The following is a 24,870-nucleotide window of genomic DNA, read 5'->3' as shown; positions in this document are numbered from 1 at the left end:
TCAAAGCCCTCTTCTGACACATAATAACATGTACTAAAATTATTATTTTTTGTTTTGTTTTTTTGTACACCATAATAAGCCTTCCGGTCACCTTGTTACCTTTGACCTTTTGCCCGTGACGCATGATGCAGTTGCCTCTCGCGCAGCAAGATAAGGCGGCTAACTGGAGCTCAGCATAGCGAACGTTCCAGATTACAGAACAGTTTTTGGTGAATTATATATATATATATATATATAAAACGTTTTTGGTGATTAAAGTGGAGTAGACTTGCTACTTGTCAGATGACTGAAAACGTTGAAGTCTCGTTTCTGCTTCAGCCCGGAGTCGCGGTTTAAGCAGAGAGGTAATGAAATACAACAGACACTGACAGGCCTCTGTCTGCCTTTCTCTGAAGAACTACTGAGTGGGAGGAGACAGCCAGGTGAGGAGAAACTGTTCTTATCCATCGATTCAGTATTTTTGTCATACAGACATTAGGCTGTTGTTGTTGTGCTATTAGCTAGCTGCTAGCTACGACTTTGCTAGCAAAGCTAGATAAATAAAAAGCTTCTTCCCTGTGTATGAGGCACATCGCCCGTCCAAAACTTATCATCTCCATAATGGATATATGTCCGATCTTCTAATTTCCTTTGCTGCATAATGTACATTGCATTTATTCTGGCGTTAGGTAAATGTGTCTTTAAAGAGAATTACACTTAAATAAAAGTTCAACAAGGATATTCATTTAGAATTAAAAATAACTCACCCTGAACTACCATGATAGATATAATGTGTGTCATTAATGAAGGGGAAAAAACTCAACCCAGACTTTAAGTTTAGGGTTCGCAGAGTATGTAGTTAATTTTTTCCCCAATTATTCAATGGGAAAAAATAAACTAACCTCAGTTAAGTAAAATAAAATTGTAATCTAAACTTTTGGAATTGTAATGATTCCTTTTTTAAAAACAAATTCTTTCGTTTAAAAAACTTTTTTTAATTAAATAACTAATATTTGTCTTGTGAACTTAAGAAGTTATTTGCCAAACATAAACTTTTATTTGCACACATCAGAAATCTTTTGTTGCTATTTTGGGTCTTGCCCATGACGTCATGTGAGAATCACAAGCAAAACTTTGAGTGAAACAAAAACTTAGAATATCAAGAAAAGATTTCTGACATGCACAAATAAGTTTGTTTTGAAAAAAAATTCCCTTCATGAGACAAATGTGTGATTTAAATGTTTAAAAAAGTTGTAAGCAAAACTCAGTAGGCTTTTCCCATAGTGACATGCATTAACAATTCAATTTTTGCTTTTGTTTTTTTCTTTTTTTCTGCAGTTCCACCTTAAAGTTTGATGCAGCTCTGCTTTCCTGAATGGACCATCTTCATCTCCACTGCAGCAAACAGGCAGCTCTTTTTTTTTATAGATTACAGTCACTAAAAGGTTGCTTTGTTCCCCTGTTTATATTTTTAATAGTGTAATTCTGTAAAGACAAAATATGTCTGGTGGTCCAGCTCTGATTTACATATCTTGCTAAATTGCGGGTTTGAATATTGCAATACTTTCCTATAACAAAATAGACCTGCAGAAAGAAATTACTAATAAAATATCTTACATATGCATAGTTGTATGTTCTGTATAGAGATTTTCCTTAGCTTTGATTACACAGGGTTACAAAAAATTTTTCTTTGAAAATAGTTTATCTTTTGACAACTGATTTATTACAAACATCCACTACTGAATCCAAAAATAACATCCATTTCTATCAATCAGGTCACGTTTTTATTCTAAGTTCATTTTTAAATCCGAGTTTTTTGTCTAAATGGATTATTATGGATAATTCCATTTTTTTACATTATCGGTTGATTTTTAGTAATATTTCTCATCCGAATTAGATTTTTAAGATATCAATTGTTTTCTAACTCAATTTATTGATGAAATGTTACAAACATAGGTTACTGTAAATGTAGCAGTCCACAATGATTAGTTAATTAATGTTATGGACATGTGAAGTGCATGTTACCGTCATCATTGTTCCAAATTTTGGGCTTGAACTTACGTTTTGTGGAAACCCGAGAATGCTCAGCGACAGAGATGTCTCTCTTCAGAGTCCAATGTAATCAGCCATCATGACTGCATCCCAGCGTCCCTGATATCTGGTCTCCATTTCTTTTATGTCCTGATGAAATCTCTTGCCCTGCTCATCGCTCATTGATCCCAGATTCTCCGGAAACCGATCCATATGTGAGAATAAGTAATGCATTTTGATGCTCATGTTGCATCCGAGGTTTCTGAAAGCAGTCAGCACATTGGTGACAAGTTCTGTGTAGTTGCTGGCCTTGGTATTGCCAAGAACGTTCTTCACGACCAAAACAAAAGCCTTCCATGCTTCTAGTTCCATTCCATTCATTGATTTTTCGAAATCTGAGTCTCTGATAAGCTGACGGATTTGAGGGCCGTCAAAGATGCCAGCTTTCAACTTCTCTATGGTCAATCCTGGAAAAGCCTGGCACAAGTAAGTGAAGCAGCCACCATTCTTGTCCAGAGCTTTGGTGAACTGTTTGATCAAGCCGAGCTTGATGTGCAGCGGTGGGAAGAGTATCCTGTCTCTGTCCACCAGAGGGTTGTTGATGACGTTCTTTACTCTGCAAGGCACCAATTCCTCCCGCATAGGCCAGTTCCTCCTCGTGTAATGCTGATCTCTGTCCCGTATTGTGGCACTCCAAGCGTATGCAGAAGCTGCGCAACATCTGTACAGCACACCAAGTCCTTCTCTTCAGAGAAAAAGCAGAGGTACTCTTGATGCCTGTTGCGATAGAAGGTGATGCGAGCACTGTCAGAGAGGAGGTTCTTTTCCTTCAATCTGGATGCCAACAGTTCGGCTAAGGATTTTGACAAGCCGAGATCGCGAACTAGATCGTTCAGCTCATTTTGGGAAAAAGGATGTGGAGCATCACTGTCAAAAACCACTTTTTCTTCTTCTTCTTCAACACTGGTGGAATCTTCGTCACCATTATCAGGAAGTTCTCCAAAGACAGGTACTGGAATTTCATCACAATGAGCTACAGGACGACGTGCTGGTTGAAGATCAGGATACTTTAGGCTGCTCCAGTTCTTTCTGTTGATCCCAGTAACATCAATGCCACAGAAGTAGCAGTCACTGCAGTGGTTTGTTGGCTCCCTCCAGACCATCGGAATTCCAAATTTCAGACAACTCTTGTTGCCCTTTGTCCACTGACGCAGATACTCGATGCTTGCTTTGCATACCATGTGTGGCGCCCAAGCTTTGTCCTGATCTCCAAGTTTCATACCAAAATAAGCATGGTAAGCACGCTTTATGAAACTTGTGACTGGATTCCTGTTAGGCACAAGGGTGTATTCGCCGCAGATGTAACAGAATACGTCAGGTTTATTTTTGCAAGATCTTCTGGCTGAAGCCATTTCGTTTTAGGCAATAAAGAGGCTTTTCACTTTACTCTTACTAAAATGCTATGACCGGAAGCGAATTAAGAAAATGACGTTTCGAAATTGATGACATCACCCATTAACTTGTAGTCTGAATAAGTAAGTAATTTCATTTCTAGAACGTGAAATAAATAAAATTGAAATGAAATAAAAAATGCATGTAAACAGAATCGCAAAAAATCAAGATTTGCCTATGGCTCAAAAAGTTGACCTGATGGAGCAAAACGAATGTGATTTTTGGATTCAGCTCATCGAAATACTACTAAGTCAGCTGAAAAAACTTAGACAATTTTTTTTGTGTTGACCAGTGTTATATATTTCACAATTTTGTAATTTATCATTGTTTATTAAACAATGAAAGTTGTGTGGCTTTGTCAATATTCTGTCCTAGAATACGGTAAGATGTGCCCTTTTTTTTTTTTTGAGCACCTACCCTCTTAGTGGTCTCTGCACGGCCCTGGTTCCCAGTGTCCTTCCAATATTGAGTCATGTCAGCCAACACAACCCTTCAATAACTAGAGCCTTAAGGAACTCTATGCAAATCTCATCCACCTCTGTTTTAACTGCCTGGAACCATCTGCTGCTCCTGGGGTCCCTGAGGCCAAATAGGCCCGACAGGACTCCTTCTTTAGCCTGACACCATCCCTCACTGAAGGTGTCTTTCAGCGGATTTGAGGGTTGCTGCTGCGACAGGTGCCGACAACCTTGCGGCCACAGCTCTAATAAGCTGCCTCAACAATGGAGTCGCGGTATATGGCACACTAAGCCTTAATGTCCACAGCAGTAAATTAGCGCAATTACAATTTATCTGGAAAAACGAAGCTAGAGGAAGCTAATTTTCCTCTAGAAAAGTAGAGGAACAAACTAGTAACAGACTACAAAGCACCCAAAATCACCTGCTCAATGTTTTCTAATTTGAAACTAAATTAAAAATTAGCTCTGCTATTAGCATGTGCCCATTCCTACACATCTAAGTCCTTGATGTCTTCCAATACTGGACCCCTCTATTCTTTGTAATTTTAAGACTTTCTCCATTCTACCCTTTTTTCTGAACTCTGCTCCTTGGAAACTTAGGAGCATTTCTTATAATGCTTTTTAAAAAGCACAGTATGCTAAAAGGCTAGAGTGGGATTCCCTCTAGGAAGCAGTCTGCCCATATACAGACTGCTTCCTAGCAGTCTGTATATACATATACCCATGTTAACACTCTGTAATCATGAAACTGTGGTATTTTTACTCAGTTTTCATGGTGTGAGAATAATTAGTTACCCCAGTGTGGGGTAAACTCTGCTGCTTAAAATAAATAAAACGTAAATGACCCAGTCTATAAAACAGCTTTATGAATGGAATGGATCCACAATATGTTGTGATCTCCCTTCAAAGAACTTTACATCCCACCTTTGTTCTCAAGTAAAAGCAGTATGGCTGAAGTTATTATGTTGGAAGATTCATTAACCACCTATCTTTCCTCTTCTTAAAGATTTCACAGTAGTCACTGATCTCTCAATGAATGCCTCTTCCAGCACCTTTAATAGAAAAAAAATGTCCCAAATCAGTGTTTCCCATCATAGTTGACATTGAAGATGGTGTTCTTCAAGTCCTACTCAGCATGTCTCCTAAAAAACACAGCAGAATGTGTTGATGTAAAAGAGCTCTATTTTTGTCTCCTCTGACCACAGCATTTTCTCTGAAACCTTTACCATTTAGGTGTTTGCAAGGAAATCACAAAGGTACAGGTGGTGATTCTTCTGCAGTGTAGCATATTTCTGCTACACTTCAGTCCCTTACAGAGTAGTCTGAGTGACTGTGGTCCAATAGCCTTCAGATCATTATAACAATCCCATTTTATATAACTGTGGGTTGATCCCTCAACCTTCTCATGATTATCTTCACCCTAATATTTTCATTCTCACTAAGCTTCTAGATTATGTTCTTGGAGCTATTAGCAAATCAAATACTTATTTTTCTCCCTGTTGTTCGACACCAGATTTTTTTTTTAAAGTCATTAGAACACACAAATCAATATGAACTTTATAACCATCAGTACTGTATGAAAACCTGTGCCACACTTGGAATAAGGAAGGTAGGAACAGCTTCCATTTGGTCTGATGAGCCAAGAATGACAACAGCCCCCCCCTGAGACATGTTGGTTTTTCCATGTAAACATTTAAACTGCATTTGTAAAAAATGTTTATGGTGTTTTCACTTTCCATTCTACAAAAGAAAAATGACTGAGCACCACCAAACCAGCTCATAAGGCAGTATATTTTTACAGTCAGTGTGACACATTTAACATAATCCTGCTGTGTCAAGATCTTGGTTTTTTTTAGTGTTTTGATTATTTAATTCCAGTTTGATTATTCTGTCTTTCTTAGTCTCTTTCGTTGATTAGATCAGTCTTGTTTCTGTTTTATTTTAGTTCAGTCCTTCTTAGTATTTCTACCAATTTTTTGTCTAGTTACTCCTTAGTGTTAGATTAATTTCTTTCTCCCTTGTGTATTCTCCCTCGCCCCCCCCCCCATGCCATTTTCTCTCCCTCTCTTCTCTGCCTGGCTTCTGCTGTTTCTCCTGACACCTGCAAACCGTTAGCTCATCAGTCGGGGAATCATCATATATAAAGTGTGCATATATGCACAAAATATCTGCAGCACCATATTTTATGCACAAGTCGGCAAGTATAACAATGAATGTGGGTTAAAGGTTTGTGAAAATATATGCAAACCTTAACCTTTACCTGGCATGAAAATGTGCGCCAGCCACACAAACTTTTAGTGTGGACAATAATAAACTACAGAGAGTCAAAAGTCACATAAAGATGCAACTGTGTCTTGGTCTAAATACACTGAAACCTGACTCCATCCAGACCAAGAACCTGATGTTTTTTCATCATTTTAATCTTTTATCGTTTAAACTTAAAAGATGAAATTGAACCATATTTATCCTCTGACAACAACATAACGCACACAAAATAAATAAAATAAAAATTAGAGTAAAATCTCACTCAAATGTAAATACTGGTAGTAAATTTCCGAAGTTTTTGTAAAGATATAACTGCGCATCGGTCTGTCCGTCCAAGTGCATGAAATGCATGTTGTCTGCGGGGTAATTTCATTCTCACTGAAAAAGAAAACGAGGTCAAATTAGCAGATTAACTCCAAACAGGTGAGTTTTGATTATTCTTAAGGTGATCAAGGTGTGTAGACAATCGCACTGTTAACGGCTCCACAAAGGTGTGCCACGTAAATGTGTGACTCTAATGGAGAACGTGGCTAATAGAAGGATTCGGAGGGAGCGATTGATCAGAGACCACATTGATATGCTGGGAAATATTTATGATGGTTTATTAGCATTTAGATTGTCCCCTGAGTGATCATCCTAGAGCTCTGTGCAGAACTTAAAGAAGGAGCTGTTCGTTACTGGTGCAGCTGGGGCTGCTGCCAGGTCAGGCAGTGCTTCGGTCGAGCTCTGCACACTGTCTTTCTTTAAATCCCAGCTGAACTCCTTGCTGTTCAAACAAGCTCCTCCATTTGGATCTCTTTATTTGTTTTTAATTCTAATTGGAATTTTGTCTTTAAAATGTATTACTTTTGTGCGGTGAGCTTATGTACCCTGCTGGCAGATATTAAATAAAAAATACAATTATCATTACAGCTACTTAAACTACTACAAACAAGGCAGCGTTTCCATGGTTATTGCTTCACGTGGTGGCAGACGTCCGGGTATTTATTCTAATTTACAGATGTATTTATTGGTGGCTGCAGGGTGGACCAGCAGCTGAGCTCCATTTCCCGCACATTAGGATTGTGTATAGGAAAGGTGTGTGGCCACGTGCGTGCACATTTTTATACATCTGAATTTTTTTTATGCACTGCACTTTTCTAAATTTTTCCATACACCAATTTTTAGTGTGAAAGCCGTGCACTCTTTTATACATGAGGCCCCAGAACTTTTGTTCAGCATTCAGCCTCAAAGTCTTTAAACCCTTCTCTTCTCACACTCCATGCTGGTTCCTCCCATTATGCCCTGTTGTTTTCCTGTTTTTTCCTCTGTCTCTTGCTGGTGTTTTCCTTGGATTTATGATTTTTGGTCTGCTCTGTCTCCCTGTGTTTTTTTTATTTTTTCATTTTTCATTAAAACTTTCTACATAATTTATGCTCCCAGCTCCTGTCTGCATTTTGGTCCATCCTCAAACTCGCATCATGACATGCTGTTCTGAAACGGTTTCTGATGATATAAAGCTGCTCTAAGTGAATTACTTTGTCTTTGCTTTATTATTATTCCTATGCATTGCAGGTTGTTGGAGTGGTTCAGGCTATTAACAAGAAATGTGGAGAGAACAGTGCCTTCACTGAACAGGATGAAAAGGTTGGTCAGTTTGACTGTGTAACATCTATCAGCCAGTGGTTTTCTTCCCTGCTTTACTGTTGCTTTTGATAGTCCTCATCCGTAGTCTGGCAAAAACCAGCCCTTTATTCTACACTTTGCTTCAACCAGAGGGTGTAGATCCTTGGCTATTGAGAAGTAATTGCTGGAGGCATGATTGATTTGATCCAATCACTAACATTTGGCCTAGGCATATGTAAGGTGCTAGTTTGAAGCTGTGAACCATACCGGAAATTTGCTTGCGCTGTAAACAACCATCCTTCACTATGAAGAGAGAGGTCCTGAGCCAAACATCAAATAAAATACCTTAAACATTCCTCTTGCTTCAACTTATTAATTCATTTATTTCACCATGTAAAAATCCCATCACAGCTTCAAACAAGTCCTCCTTCTGTTTAATTGGTCTGGTTGAAATTCTACTGGAAAAATCAAGCTCACTGGGAGAAATCCCAGACAGAGCACTGAAGGGAGATGAGAATTGAGCAGAATTATGTACGTATACATGCCAGGCTAGTTCATCCATGAATAAAGCGGCATTTGGGTCTCTTAGCAGACTGTTCTGTTTAGCCTTGTCTACAGAACCCTGGAATATGTTTGATTCTGCCAGATCTGTCTGAAGATGGACAGGCGGTGGTGGACTTTATGAAAATGATTAAAATGGCTGTTGTAAACCCTCTTTCTCCCAGAAGAGGCAGGGACGTAGGGTGACTTATAAAAGGAGAAGGTAGGAGCACACAGGTGGACTACATCTTATTTAGACATAATCTGAAGGAAATTAGTGACTGCAAGTTAGTGGTAGTTAAGAGTGTAGCTGGACAGCTTTGGGTTGAGGACTGTAGAATGAAACTGATAGGAAGATGAAGACAACAAAGTCAGAGCTGAACTGAACTGAAAAAATAGTGCTGTGAGGCTTTTAAGGAGTAGTTAAGGCAGGCTCCTGGTGGTCAATAGGCAATCCCTGGTACCAAACCCCAACAACCAACCTTGCTGCCCCAGGCCTCCATGCAGCAGGTCACCCTGGCATCCAGGTGCACAGTATTGTACCATCCCATCTGATTGGACAGCACCAGGGAGGTCAAGGTAGCTGGAGCCTCACATGGGTCCAACTCAATCCCTGAAGCCCAGAAGGGATTGAGGCATTGACCACCAGCCAGGAGCCCACATGACATGCTGAGAGCCCCAGTATGACACCAGAGTTGCACCCTCCATATGAAATGTATATCTATTTATATTTTACCATGAAGCACTTGCTATATAGATAAAAATGATTTATTACTTACCTCCTATTACATGGTCCTTGCTTACTATTTTGCTTCCCAACAGGATTTTTCTGCCTATCTAGCCTTTTCAGGCATAGTTCTGCACAATGCACAGCTGTACGAGACCTCGCAGTTGGAAAACAGACGCAATCAGGTAAGGGTGGATGTCTGCGCAGAACCACATACATGCAGGTGTAGCTTAGTGTGTGATGTGCTGAATGTGCAGGTGCTGTTGGATCTGGCCAGACTGATCTTTGAGGAGCAGCAGTGTTTGGAGGTTGTGCTGCGGAAGATTGCTGGAACCATCCTGTCCTTCATGCAGGCTCAGGCCTGCACTGTTTTCATTGCTGATGACGACTCAATGGTTAGTGCACATACACACGTAGACACATAGACACACACTGATCAATCACTTGTATGATGCCTTGCAAAGCATTTATACCTTGTGAACATTTCTACATTCTATTATAACAATGGTGACAAGAAAAGTAAATGATGCTTCATTTCAATTTTTAATTGTTTTTCATAAATAATAGCTGTGTGTTGTTAAACCCAGCTGTTCTATGAAGGCCTCAGAGGCTATTAGAGAATATTAAATAACCCACTGCCCCAAAAGGACCAGTTTAAAGTTTAAAGCAGTTGGGGTTGGGTTCTGGTCAAATTGGACCAAACTTAAACTTTCTGAGCTCCATACAATCTGACACACTATATTCATAGCGACACTTATATTGGTGGCAGGATCTTGCTGTGGGTATGCTTTTCTTCAGCAGGAACAGGTAAGTTCGTCAAAGTTTATGGAACTAAATCCAGTAAAAGAAAATGTGTCGGAGACTGCAGGAGACCTGAGACTGCATTAGACTCTCACCATCCACCAGGACAACCACCGTAAACATACTGTTAGTGGTGCACTGGAGTGGTTTAGATCAAAGTAGATTAATGTGTTAGAATGGCCTAATCAAAACCTTAAAATGTATTTTCACAGACCCTATTTATCCAATCTGATGGAGTTTGAGTGAGTTATTGAAGAATGAGAAGAAATGTCAGCCTGTAGAGGTTTAAAGTTGGTAGAATCTATTGGTGGGCAATGTGGCCTTAAAATTTTATTGCAGTGTTTTGCGGTTAGTACCACAAAAAAAATCTAATAATAATAAAAAATATGGTAAACTATTTATTCTTTTTTAGGTAACTTTATGGCTGTGACTGCATGGCAAAGCATTTATAGTACCACAAACATTGATCTTTAAAACCATTTCCATTTTCCATTACTTAAAGAAAGTTCATATCACCAAACTGCACAACAACCACATTTAGTCATATTTTCCAGCGTACTAATATTGGAAAATAGAATTGATTATCATTAAGGGTGCAAATATTTTCAGTGTCTCAGTAACTGATTTCGCCCTGTCTGATCAATTCTGTTGTTTTTGAAAGTACACTCTCCATTGACTCACTAAGCAAAATGGCTATTACAAAATGTTCTTACATGGACAACACAGCAGAAACATTTAATCAATTCTACTCTTTCTACTCTTCCTTGCACATTGCACAAACATTAATGCTTGAGCTTTATTTACCACAGTTGACAGACGCACAAGCCCTCCTGTGATTGTACCACCTGAACTCCACTCTAACAAGGCCTGCGATGAATTTGCCAACTTCTTTACAGAGAAAATAAAAAGGTTAATCTGAACATCCACGCCAAAAAAAATCAATGCTATGCCCAAACAACAAATACAAAAAATGACTAATTTTCAACTATTTAACTGTAAACGTTTAGAAGAAATTCTAAATCAATTAAGCTCCTCTTCCTGCTGTCCTGCTATCCTACCCACAACTTTCCTTAAAGTTCTGCCTGTCGTTGCCTCTGATCTGATTCAAATAGTGAACTCATTCGTTTCATCAGGTGTTTTCCTTCAGGCTTTAAAAACAGCAGTTATCAAACCACTGATAAAAAAAACAATCTGGACAAATCACTACTGCAGAATTACTGGCCAAACTCCAACATTCCATTCATCAGCAAAATTATTGAAAAAACAGTGTTTCAACAACAATGACCAACCGCTTTGATGTCTTTCAGTCTGGTTTCTGTAGTTACCACAGTACTGAGACGGTCAAAGTGTTCAATGACATCCATATAAATAAAGACTGGAAAAGCCACTGTGCTGATTCTGTTGGACCTCAGCACAGCATTTGACACTATTACAGCTTTCCAATCATTACTGAAACAATTGGAGAGCTGGGTAGGACTCCCCAGTCCAATACTCAATTGGTTTGAATCTTGCATAAAAAACATGGCTTTCTTTGTTTCAATAGGGGATTCTCATCAAAACGGACAGAAGTCATATGGGGTACCCCAAGACTCAATCCTAGGACACATCTTATTCAATATATATATGCTCTTAGCTCAGGTTATAACAGGAAGTAAGATAACTATAACACACAACTCTACATTACGATGTCACTAGGTGACTCAGAATCCATCCAATCACTGAATAACAGATACATATGTTGTAATACAGGGGTCACCAATCTCTCTCTTTTTTTTTTTTTTTTTTTTTTTTTTTTTTTAAGGTTTTGTTGGCTCTAGTGGCCTTGGGTCCAGAGTAACACGAAGGGCTGCTTGTTTGGTACAGACATACATTTTGTTGGCTCACTCTTTATAACAATAACACATATGTATGATTACATGTGGTCTGATCATATTAATGTTATGGACTACTCGTTATAGTTATCAGTAATGATTTACCATGGCAGATATGGTTAATTGCTATTATGTGATAAAAGTTCTTAGTTAAAAGTTTTAAGTTTGATTCCCTTTTGGAGCTTTTCTGTGTGATTCTAAATTGCCCACAAGTGACTGACGGTATGGATTATTGCAGCAGCAGCTGCAGCTGTACGGCTGGACGCACCGAGTACCTTGAGATTTTCCTTTAAATAAAAGAGAAAAGAACAGTTATTGTACGTTTTATTATCTAACCCACTTTACTATTAACAAAATTGTGGAGACAAAAAGATATTTTGTGTCAAAACATTTTGTACGTAGCACACATCAGTGTGAGTCTGTGGGGGTCAAAGGGCATGCCAAAGGCTAAATCTTATTGGTCAGTTTACTTTTCTTAATTTGGTGGCTTGGCGCTTTTTCTGTGAGCTAAAACTGAATGAGCTCCTCCCGTTGTTCTAAGATCCTGCCTGAGCTTTTCTACCGTTCTGACGGTCACCAGTTTATTAGCCTTTTTGTGGTTTCGCGAACTGAAAAGCTGACTGGTTACCCGTCAAAAAAAAAAAAAAAATTAGAGATCGGAGAGTAGCACAAAACTATCACTGCACCTGACCTGCAAGAGCACAACCAAAACCAGCACAAACCTAAACCACAAAAGCAGCTGACGGGTTTTTTTTTTACACAAACGATGCTATAAAGACATGGAAGTGAAGCCTTACCAGTGTGATGCACAGAAAGACTGGGATGTTGATTCCCAGGTTCAGGTGGTGTCAGACGTCCAGAGGAGGAGAAGGTGATGCAACATTGTTTGCTTAATTTATACTCTTTTGGAAACTAGATTAAATTCTTTAACCCGCCGTCTGAGACAGATGTCAGCCATCCAGTGACCCGCCAGAACCGCACACACTAAAAAGCTCAGCTGGGATCCAAAGACCGCTGTTAGAACTACAAGTGGGATCAAACTCTGCTCATTCATTTTTAGCTTACAGTAAAAGCACCAAGCCGCCAAATAAACAAAAGTAAACTGACCAGTAACATTTAGGCTTTGACTTGCTGTGGGTCCAGCCGTACAGCTGCAGGCGCTGCTGCCCTCTGCAACATCCTGCAGGCGTCTGCACATAATTCTGAACTTTAACCCCAGAAAAGAGTTGTGCACATACAGCAAATTATTTTAAACATTTTTATAATTCACTTAAAAACAAAAATCTAAAAATAAACAAATGTTATTATTTCAAGGTAAAAACATTTAATTTAATAATTTTTTGGCAGTGCTCCCTAATGGCAATGGCTATTTTTAGAACTTGCTCTGCGGGCGACTGACAAGGTCCCCTCGGGCGACCGGATGCCCGTGGGGACCATGTTGATGACCCCTGTTCTAATATGTTATAAGCATTCCAGCTGTAACAGATGAACAGAAACAAAACTTAAGTTATTGTCTTTGGACCTAAGAGGAATGAACTAGAGCAGGGGTGGGCAACTCCAGGCCTGGAGGGCCGGTCTCCTGTAACTTTTACATGTGTCTCCACTTCAACATACCTGAGTCAAATAATGAGGTCATTAGCAGGACACTGAAGAACTTGACTGCACTTAGAAGGTGATTCAGATTGAAGTGTGTTGGACCAGGAAAACATCTTAGAGTTGCAGGACACCGGCCCTTAAGGACCAGGATTGCCCACCCCTGATCTAGAGCAAGTCCAGTCCTCAAGAGCTACCATCCCGCAACTTTAGATGCATCCTTCCTCCAACAGACCGGGATCAAAAGGCTGAATTCCCTCACCAGCAGTCAGTCAGCTCTGAACAGGCCTGGTAACAAACCATTCATTTCATTCAGGTGTGTTGAAGCAGGGATGCAGGATGATGGATCTGGAGGACTGGACTTGAGCACCCCTGATATAGAGTCAACACACAGCTTCAGTTATTACAGCTGGAAACTAGAGAACAGGTCTGAAGTCTGGGTGGAGTGATGAACTCTGACCTGAACCTTCTGAGCCATATAAAGACAGTTATAAAGACAGTTACAAAGCCAGCCTTTTATCACCTGAAGAACATCTCCAGGATTAGAGGACTTGTTTTCTCAGAAAAATCTAGAGAAACTCATCCATGCTTCTGCGCAAATTCAATCTGGAAGGCTCTTTAGCCTCACCTGCCTCATCAATCAGCGTCTCCCTCTCTTCACCCTGGACCTATCGGCATTGGATCAAGCCTCACTTCGGCCAATCATCGTTGGAGCTCCAGTTGAAAAGGACCTCCTGGCCACAGCCTCCTCCGCTTACCAGCTGCGATCAACCCACCTCCGCCCCATCTCCACCTTCTGCTCCTGGCTCTCAGGCCACATTCTTCTTCGACTGCTGCCACCAGTACAGGCCCCAGGGGCATTATATTCCTATGCAGCATCAGGAATGTTTATTGATCTCATCGAAGTTCCAGCTCTTCATCCCCAGCCGGGGCCTGAATACCAAAGGACTTTAATGTTTGTCATTAAACTTTCTTTAATCGCTCTCTTTCTCTGTCTGAGTCTCTCCAGATTGAATTATCTTTAGACATATTAATTACTGCAGCAGTGTCTTTATAGGTCTGTCCCACAGTACGCTGCTGCTGGCGTTCTCACTAAAACCAGGAAGATCACATCACCCAGGTCTAAAGTCCTTCCACTGACTCCTTGTAGCTCAGAGAATAAACTTTAAAATACTGTTACTAATTTATAAATCACCACAATACATTAAAGATCTGCTGATGTTGTACCAACCTTCCAGACCTCTCAGATCTTCTGGTTCTGGTCTGATCTGAATCCCCAGAACCAGAACCAAACAAGGAGAAGCAGCATTCAGCTTCTATGCACCACAAATCTGGAACAAACTTCCAGAAAACTGCTAAACAGTTGAAACACTGAGTGCCTTTTAATCTAGACTAAAAGTTGCTTTTGAAACATAATCAATTAAACATTAATCAACATTCTCACGTGTAATGGTGGAACTTGACAAAATATAATGTGTAAATTGCTGACTGTGTGTTCTTTAACTTTCTACGTTTGTGTTTGTATGATGTAAAACACTTTGAACTGCCTTGCTGCTGAAATATGCTGTACAAACAAACAGTGGCAAAAATAACATTTCCAATAATACTCCATTTTTGTTTTTTTAATGGACATCATTAATTAGAATTTATCAAGACAACATCCATCCATTATCATACACACTTATCCCTAGTGGGGTCATGAGGCGTGCTGGTGCCTATCTCCAGAGGTCAAGGGGTGAGAGGTGGGGTCACCCTGGACAGGTTACCAGTCCATCGCAGGGCAAAGGAGAGACGGACAGGACAAACAACCATGCACGCACACACACACACACACACCTAAGGAGAATTTGGAGAGATCAGTTAACCTAACAGTCATGTTTTTGGACTGAGGGGGGGAAGCCAGAGTACCTGGAGAAAATAAATCGAAATTCTTATCATATGTTTTTCACAATGAAAAGTGTAATTTCAGCACTCTTGAAATTACAATAAATGCCCACACATAGCAGATATCTACCCCAAAACCCATGAATGACACTTGTATGCTGTTGGAGAGGGCTGACTGACGAAACCCGCCACAAGGTTACGTTTGCGGTTAACAATAATCCCCCACTATTGCCAACTTAATGACTTTTTTGCTATATTTATGAATGTTTCAGACAAAAAATCAGTATCCACCAAAATCGGAATCAGACTTTTTAAAGATCTAAATTGGTTGAAAAACTGCAATTAGTGCACCTCTTAAAAGCATGCATCATTGTCAATGTACATATTGATTATGGACTACACTGTGTTGTTGGATCACAAAAAATCACAATAAAAGAATGTGATTACAGTGTGACAGAGTTCAACAGGAGGGAATGTGTTTGTCAGGCAGCATAACTGAGCTGTTTTTCTCTTGCTAAAGTCTCCCCTTTGTCTACAAACACTGTACCCCTGGGACAGATTGTGCAGGATAATTTTTAATGAGATTAGTCCATCTGAGGGAATTGAAATACAGTCGGTGCCCTCAGATGCCCAACAGATCACTTCCATGATGAGTTTCATTATTGCACATGATAGATGACAGGCGGGCAGCGGCGAGGTCACTGCTAAATATAAACATCCACTTTTCCACTGTAATGCAGGTAATGATTGTTGCAAGAGCAAACAGTGTAATTTATTCCTGCCAGCATCTTTATTCCATAGTTTTTTTTATTCAAGTGACACTGTGTGCACAATTATAATTTAGTTTTGATATCATAATTTGTATGCATATTTTCCAATTCCAGGCTGCATAAACTTGAATGCTTGTTGAATCTAAACATATCAGCTGATGTGTATTTGTTTAGTGAGGGAGGGTGGGGCTAAGAAGATCAACATCCAATATCAAGATGTGTATAATTATTAGGCAGCTTCTTTTCCTCAGGCAAAATGGGCCAATAAAGACATTTAAGTGACTCTGAAAAGTCCAAAATTGTAAAAGGTCTTTCAGAGGGATGCAGCACGCTTGAAATTACTAAGATATTGGGGCGTGATCACACAACCATCAAACGTTTTGCTGCAAATAGCTAACAGGTTTACAAGAAACGTGTTGAGGAAAAAAGATGTAAATTAAATGCCAAAGAGTTGAGAAGAATCAAACGTGAAGCTACAGGAACCCATCCTGTCATTTTCCAGAACTGCAACCTACCTGCAGTGCCCAGAAGTACAAGATGTTCAGAGACATGGCCAAGATGAGGAACGCTGAAACCCGACCCCCATCGAGCAAGACACATAAGTTGGAACATCAAGCCTGGGCCAAGACAGATCTGAACAGATTTTTCAAAGGTTCTATGGATTGATGAGATGAGAATGAGTCTTGACGGACCAGATGGATGGACCTGTGGCTGGATCAGTACTAGGCACAGAGCTCCACTTCACATCAGACACGAGCAAGGTGGAGGCAGGGCGCTGGTATAGGCTGGTATTATTAGAGATGAGCTGGTTGGACCTTTTCGGGTTGAAGTTGGACTCAAAATCAAGTCCTAAACCTACTGCCAGTTTTTAGAAGACACTTTCTTCAAGCTGTGGTCCAGGAAAAAGTCTGCATCTTTCAAGAAGACCATGATTTTTATGCAGGACAATGCTCCATCGCATGCATCAAAGTACTCCACTATGGAAGGCCTTAAAGATAAAAGAATAATGAAGTGGTCCCCTTCCTCACCACCTAAACCCCACTGAGAACCTGTGGGCCTTTCTTAAACAGGAGCTTTATGGTGAAGGAAAACGGTTCACATCTCTGATCAGTGTCTGGGAGGCTGTGGCTGCTGCTGCACAAAAAGTTGATCGTCAACAGATCAAGAAACTGACGGACTCCATGAAAGGAAGGCTTATAAGTGTTATGGAAAAGAAGGGTGGCTGTAAGGGTCACCGATTTATTTTCTAAATGTCAGAAATGTTTGTCAATTTTGAGTTGACAATAAACAAGTGAGATGAGAAAAGTTTCAGTTTTAATTCAGAGGCATAGTAATTCTGCGCATACAAAAATATTGTATTAAGAAAGCCAGAATCTCATTTTTATTTTCTGAAATATTCAGTTTCGAGATAATTAACATTTTGGATTGACCGAGAGCGCTGTAGTTGTTCCACAATAAAACTATTCCTCAAAGCTACACCTAGCACAATACTTGTGCACTCAGTGTATAACAGTATCTTACAATACATGGCTCATCAGAATAAGTAAACTACAGGCAGAAATGAGACCAGTTTACAATTATCCTTTGGATAACTTTGTGCCTGTTTTTGTTTCCATTTTACCTCTCCTGGTTGTGAAGTATTTTAATAACATAAGGCAGGGGTGTCAAACTCAATTTCCCCGAGGGCCACTTCAGCAAATCAGGAATCCTCCAGACTGCAACTTTTAGATCCATCCCTGCTAAAACACTCCCCAGACAAATTCCCTCATTAGCAGTAACTCAGTTCTGTAGAGGCTTATAATGATCAATGATCATTATCAACTGGTCAATAATCCAGGTGTGTTAGAGAAGGAACGCATCTAAAGTTGCAGATGGTAGCTCTGGAAAACTAGACTTGGGCACCCCTAGCATAAATGTATGAAAGTACAATGTTAAAAATAAATTAAACAACACCTCATATTGTTAAATAACTAATTTTATGTATTGAAGTTTTAAATATTACATTTGAGTTTGCATGGATGTAAAATTACTGCTCAGTTTAAAAATTACAATATTTAAATCGTTGTTTAAAGGTAAGCAAACAAATAAAAACAAGTTTCGATGTTAACTCTCAACTTCATTCACAAAACTTTTCTTTAATTACACAGCCAACATGTATTTCACATAACAAAACAATGAGGTGATGTTTGCCTGTCCTTGAACTTAAAGCTGATCCCTCTTCACCCTGACACAGAAGTCCGTTAACTGAATATTTTCCATATTTGACCAGTTATTTTTTTAAACGACCAGAAAATTTAAAGCCCGTCCGTCATTTGACAGGTTCTAATTAACACCCTTAACTGGTTCACATGGGCAGACATTATAGGCTTTACGCAAAGTTTTAATCTCAGAGGCAACTGAAATCAATTAATAAAAAAATCATTTCTGAATATCATCTCATGGACTCTGAACAGGGCCGTGCAGAGATCACTAAAGGGGCAGGTGCTCAAAAAAAAGGGCACATCTAACCACATTCTAGGACAGAATATTAACAAAGCCACACAGCTTTCAGAGTTTAATAAACAATGATAAATTACAAAATTATGAGATATACAATCAAAGCTAAGGAACATCTCTATATAGAGCATATAACTATGCATATGTGAGATATTTTATTAGTAATTTCTTTCTGCAGGTCTATTTTGTTATAGGAAAGTATTGCAATATTCAAACCTGCAATTTAGCAAGATATGTAAATCAGAGCTGGACCACCAGACATATTTTGTCTTTACAGAATTACACTATTAAAAATATAAACAAGGGCACAATGCAACCTTTTAGTGGACTGTAATCTATATAAAAAAAGAGCTGCCTGTTTGCTACACTTGCAGTGGAGATGAAGATGGTTCATTCAGGAAAGCAGAGCTGCATCAAACTTTAATGTGGAACTGCAGAGAAAATAAAAAACAAAAGCAAAAATTGAATTGTTAATGCGCATCACCATGAGAAAAACCTACTGAGTTTTGCTTAAACATTTTTCTCACCTGACGTCGTGGGCAGGGCCCAAAATCGCAACAAAATATTTCTGACGTGTGCTAAGTTTATGTTTAGCAAATAACTTTTTAAGTTCAAGAGACAAAAATTAGTTATTTAATTTAGGGAAAAAAAACGTTATTTAAACAAAATATTTTGTTTTTAAGAAAGAAATCATTACAATTCCAAAAGTTTTGATTACAATTTTATTTTACTTAACTGAGATTTTTTTTTTTCATTGAATAATTGGGGGAAAAAAATAACTTCATACTCTGCGAACCAGACCCTAAACTTAAAGTTTGGAATGAGTTTTCCCCCCTTCATTAATGACACTTTTATTAAATATATCTATCATGGTAATTTAGGGTGAGTTATTTTTAATTTTAAATGAATATCCTTGTTGGACTTTTATTTAAGTGCTATTTTCCTTCAAGATACATTTACCTAACGCCAGAATAAATGCAATGTACATTATGCAGCAAAGGAAATTAGAAGATCAGACATCTATTATGGAGATGATCGGTTTTGGACGGGCGATTTGCCCCTATTGCATAAGCGATACTGAAGAATGACTATTATCATTAAAGATACAGGGAAGAAGCTTTTTAGTTATCTTACTTTGCTTATTATATTGTACAAAAAGAAAAACCCAACAAAAAATAATTTTAGTACATGTTATGTGTCAGAAGAGGGCTTAGAAAATAATACCAAAAAAAATAAATAAATTTGACCAAAAGGGCACTTGGGGGCAAGGAGCAAAAGGGGCAGGTGCTCAAGCACCCCCAGACCCCCCCTTCTGCACGTGCCTGACTCACGTCTGGTTAGGAAGCGCATTCAAAACCTTTGGTTGAAATGGCGCGTTAAATTCAAGTCTCCATTACAGACCAGAGAAAACTAAGGAGAATGCAACGTTGTGTTAATCCATTTGAGGAGCCGGTAGTTTATCTTGAGGAAATAAATGACGACACAAAAGTTAATTAGACTGTAACATGCGCAGTCCGCTGCTCAACCACTGCGGAAGCGGCTCCACCGCTGCGAAGAATTAAAAACCGCTGGAAGTAACTCATCCAGCGGTTTTAAGAAATGGAGCCTTGGTGCACGTTACCCAGGAGAGCGGCGTTCTGGAGGAGCTGCTAATGTATGGAGAGCCATTTCAGCCAACATTAAATAAATAAATAAATGGGTGAAATAAATAAAAAATGAGTAAAATAAATCAATAAATGAAGAAAATGAGTCAAACAAATACAAAATTAGTTAAATAAATAATTTAGCTTTTTCATTAACCCAATTTTTCATTTATTTACTTTTCATATTAATTTCTCAATTTCCCTTTTTTCATGCATCTATTTTTCATGTATTTTTAATTTACCCATTTTTCATTAATCTGTTTTTCCTTTAACCATTTTTCAATGTCCCTTTTTCATCAATCCAATTTTCTCATTTATTTTTCAGATTATCAATTTCTCTTTTTCATTTATCTATTTTTCATTTATCTCTATTTTTTATTTTTTATTAATCTATTTTTTTAATTTAACCATTTTTCAATTTCCTTTTTCCATTAACTCGATTTTCTATTTCCCAGTTTCATTAATCAATTCCTCATATATCCTTTTTATTTACCCATTTTTCTTGTATCTATTTTTCATTCAACATTTATTTGAAAAATTTTTAATTTTCCCATTTTCCAATTTCCCTTATTCATTTAGTATTTCCTTATTTTCTTATTTATCACATTCCATTTCCCCGCAAAACTTAGAAAAAAAAATGCAAATGAGGAGAGGCACGTCATCAGGCTACAACTTCCCCTCATTCTTTCAGCTCGATGCTCCATAGAGCTGCCTCTGGATATTGCAGTTCACTTGCGATGTACAATAAAGTCTGCTCCTTATAGTTGGGTCACAGCTGGTAGCTACGAAGGTGTCCCGAACCTTCAATCGTAAGCCAACTTCAGCGGCCGTTTCGTCCAAACTATAAAAACCCCCGACGGTGAAGCTCTGAGTCCATGAGAGCCGCCAGCTGAAACACGTTCTGTCTGAGCGGCCACACGAAAAGTAAAGTATTTTCTAATGAAGTTAATGAGCTTCAGCTTATTGATAACCCGTTAGTAGGTCGCCATCTTTCTTGAAGCAAAGTACAGGTGACGCTAACCAACCAATTGGGGAAGTTGTAGCCTGATGACGTGCCTCTCCTCATTTGCATTTTTTTTTCTAAGTTTTGCAGGGAAATGGAATGTGATAAATAAGAAAATAAGGAAATACTAAATGAATCAGGGAAATTAGAAAATGGGAAATTTTTAATTTTTTTAAACAAATGAATGAAAAATAAAAGAAAATGGGTAAATAAAAAGGGGATATATGAGAAATTGATTAATGAAACTCGGAAATAGAAAATCGGGTTAATGGAAAAAGAAAATTGAAAAATGGTTAAATTAAAAAATAGATTAATGAAAAATAGATAAATGAAAAAGAGAAATTGAGAAATTGATAATTGAAAAATAAATAAATGAGAAAATTGGGTTAATGAAAAAGGGAAATTGAAAAGTGGTTAAATGAAAAATAGATTAATGAAAAATGGGTAAAGGGATAAATGAAAAATAGATTAATGAAAAAGAAATTGAGAAATTGATATGAAAAATAAATGAAAAATTTTGTTAATGAAAAAGCTAAATTAAAAAATTGTTAAATGAAAAATAGATAAATGAAAAATGGGTAAATGAAAAATAGATGCATGAAAACAGGGAAATTGAGAAATTGATATGAAAAATAAATAAATGAAAAATTGGGTTAATGAAAAAGCTAAATTATTTATTTAACTAATTTTGTATTTATTTCACTCATTTTCTTCATTTATTGATTTATTTCCATTTCACTCATTTTTTATTCATTTCACCCATTTATTTATTTATTTAATTTTGGCTGAAATGGCTCTCCATACAGAGTAACACCTGTCCGTTTCGGAGAAGCGAAACCACGCAAAAAAAAAAAAAAAAAAAAAAAACCTGGTAAAAGCGCACACCGGACCGCACAGGGTAAAACACTCAGAGTTCAGTTAATCTGCTTGGATCAGATAGATCCAACTGACTGATGAATTAGCGCAGATTTTCTGCAAATGGGAATTTTTTATTACAATCCAATCAGAAAATTGCATAGTATTTGCTGATTTTAAATGTTGGAGCTTGTGCCCATTTTATTCAGTTGATTGTAATGAAATATGATCTTTGAAAACATGCGGCTCCTGATATTAATCATTATTTATTGAGCCTGTCAATACTATATAACTGACTCTGTTGCTTAGCCAAAATTAAATGATTTAATTCAATGGTAGTAGAGTGTGGGAAAGTGGTCATTATGACCTCGAAAAGCTAGACCTACAGTTTAGATCAAGGTACATTTCTTTATTACATGGCCTAGTTTAGACCTAAACCTAATGGAGAATCTCTTGCTAGACCTTACCTTAATCATATCATATAAAATGAAAAACATAGCAGTTTCTCTTAGTGTTCAGGTTTGACCTTCCTCTTGCATTGTTCCATGCATACATAGTACTGTATTAAAGTATTGGGTCCCTTCAACTTTTCAGCCGTTTGCCACTTTTCAGGCTTCAAACATAAAGATCTAAAATTTTTATTATTTTGTGAAGAATCAACAAGTGGGACACAATCGTGAGGTGGAACGAAATTTATTGTATATTTTCAACTTTTTTAACAAAAAACTGCAAAGTGGGGTTGTGCAATATTATTCGGCCCCCTTACTGTCAGTGCAGCAAATTCACTAAAGAAGTTCAGTTTGGACATCATCAGTCCTAAATGACTGATGATAAGTAGAATCTACCTGTGTGTAATCAAGTCCCTGTATAAATGCACCTGCTCCATGATGTTCTCAGGATTGTGTTCAAAGCACAGAGAGCATCATAATCCGTGTATGGTTCGTCCTTTGGTTTTTTCGTTTCAAAATAAAATTGGAAAAACAAAACAAGCATGTGTTTTTTTTGTTTTTAAAACAAAATTAGAAAAACGGCCTGTTAATTTCGCTTGTCGTTATTTCATTATTGACAAGCGATCTGACCCGGAAGTTCTCTCTGTCCGGTTTACACAGGGACCGTATCGCACACATTATGCAGGCTGCAGGAAGACGAGCTTGTTCGTTTTAGCCTTTATACTGTTTTTTTTTTTTTATTTTTGCCAGCCGCAAGTCAGTTGAAATAATGCTCCTGTGAGAAACAAATAATACCGGACATTGGTCATTTGCGGCTGGCAGAAAATACTACAGTATATAGCCTGAAACCAACAATCGTGTCTCCCTGCAGCCTGCATAGTTCTCTCTGTCTCTCTGTTGTTTTTCTACACTCGTCCAAAGCGGCATGTAATTAATTTGACCATAATACTTTCACACAGACAGCCTTTAACTCCGACTCTGTTTTGTATATGAAGCTAATGGCTGCTAAATGCAGCTTCACTTTCAGTAAATATCTAAAGGGCTAGTCCGTCCAATGTTTTTTTTTTTTACCAACCTTAATCTGCTCTGGTTTAAAAAGACGCTCAAACCGCCACTAGAACATTCTCAGTCATTCAAACCCTTTAGTTTTAGTTTTTCCTTTCTGAATAGCATTAGCATACCAATTATAATCCGGTATGTCGTGAACAAACATGCAAAAAAGGTTATCCAAAATATACAATATCTTGGATAAATATTTTATATTTATCCAAAATAAATATACAATATATTGTATTGTATATACAAAAAAATGTATATACAATACACTATACTAATAGATGGATAGTATCTATTTCAAGCAAATACCTGGAACTAGATTTCTACCAGGTAGTGAAATAATGTGCCAGATTATTAAAAGCTTAACTAAATAAATGTTTGCCTACAGAAGAGGATTTGGGAAAGAAAAGAAGGTCATTATTATGACTTTACTCTTAGAATTCAGACTTTAATCTAAAAAAAAAAAAAAAAAACAACCATCTTGTACATCAATTGGTGTTAGAAAAATGTTACAGGCCCCTTATCCTCTTCTGCAGTTTAACACCTCATAATATCTTTTCACATTTTTATAAGTGACATATTACTGTCCAATTAGAAATGAAAACCTTTGTCCCTTTCATGAGACTTATTTATCCATCCAACCATTTTCTTCCACTTATCCGGGGTCGGGTTGCGTGGGCAGCAGCTTCAGAAGGGAGGCCCAGACTTCCCTCTCCCAGCCTCTTCTTCCAGCTCCTCCAGGGGAATCCAAAGGCGTTCCCAGGCCAGCTGAGAGACATCGTCCCTCCAGCATGTCCTATTTATTATAACTTATTAGACTCAACTGACTAAACATAGTGAACAACTTTTGAGTTGATACTTTTCATTATTTCTTAGCTCTGGTTTATAAGCAAGAAACATTAAATAATTATTAATATTTAATTTGTATCAACCTATATGTAGTCAGAGCTTTAAATTCAAATCTTACAAAATAAACAGAGACAAAACATTAAAATGTATTTATTACAATAGCATATGTAGATATTCAGCCAATGTTTGGGGAATCATAAAAAAATATTCCTATAATTTATGTATATAAAAGATGAGGAGACAGTGAGGAAGACTATGTCAGGAGGAGGAAGAGGATCACTGGGAGATTCTGGGAAGCTGCATCCAAACCTGGAGCTCCTCCTGAAGAGCCGCCTGTATGAAAGAATAAAAATTAATATAAAAAAAGTTCACACTGCACTTAAGAAGCCAATCGAAGGGAAGAATATATTTCACTCACACACAATAATATGAATTTACAAACTACAAAAAGATCAGAGGAAGGGAATATTAGTAACTGGTATTGGATGACGTCAATGTTTCCAACATCTTCAGAAGTATCGAACTCTCCAGAGAGGAATATTA

General features: G+C 37.9%; 1 protein-coding gene across 1 annotated transcript in view; it reads left to right on the top strand.

The window, feature by feature from the left end:
* The window catches only part of pde5ab (phosphodiesterase 5A, cGMP-specific, b), a 139,259-nt gene that overhangs the window by 26,319 nt on the left and 88,070 nt on the right, over positions 1-24,870 (top strand). The window contains exons 5-7 of the mRNA XM_088015949.1: positions 7,740-7,811; positions 9,153-9,242; positions 9,315-9,452. Of these exons, the coding sequence (XP_087872075.1) occupies positions 7,740-7,811; positions 9,153-9,242; positions 9,315-9,452 (300 nt within the window). The remainder of the gene's footprint in view (positions 1-7,739; positions 7,812-9,152; positions 9,243-9,314; positions 9,453-24,870) is intronic.

This window comes from Poecilia mexicana, unplaced genomic scaffold (genome assembly GCF_051168715.1).
Source record: "Poecilia mexicana isolate PSO_F unplaced genomic scaffold, ASM5116871v1 scaffold_18, whole genome shotgun sequence".
Classification (NCBI taxonomy): domain Eukaryota; kingdom Metazoa; phylum Chordata; class Actinopteri; order Cyprinodontiformes; family Poeciliidae; genus Poecilia; species Poecilia mexicana.
This window is presented reverse-complemented; position numbering and strand designations above follow the sequence as displayed.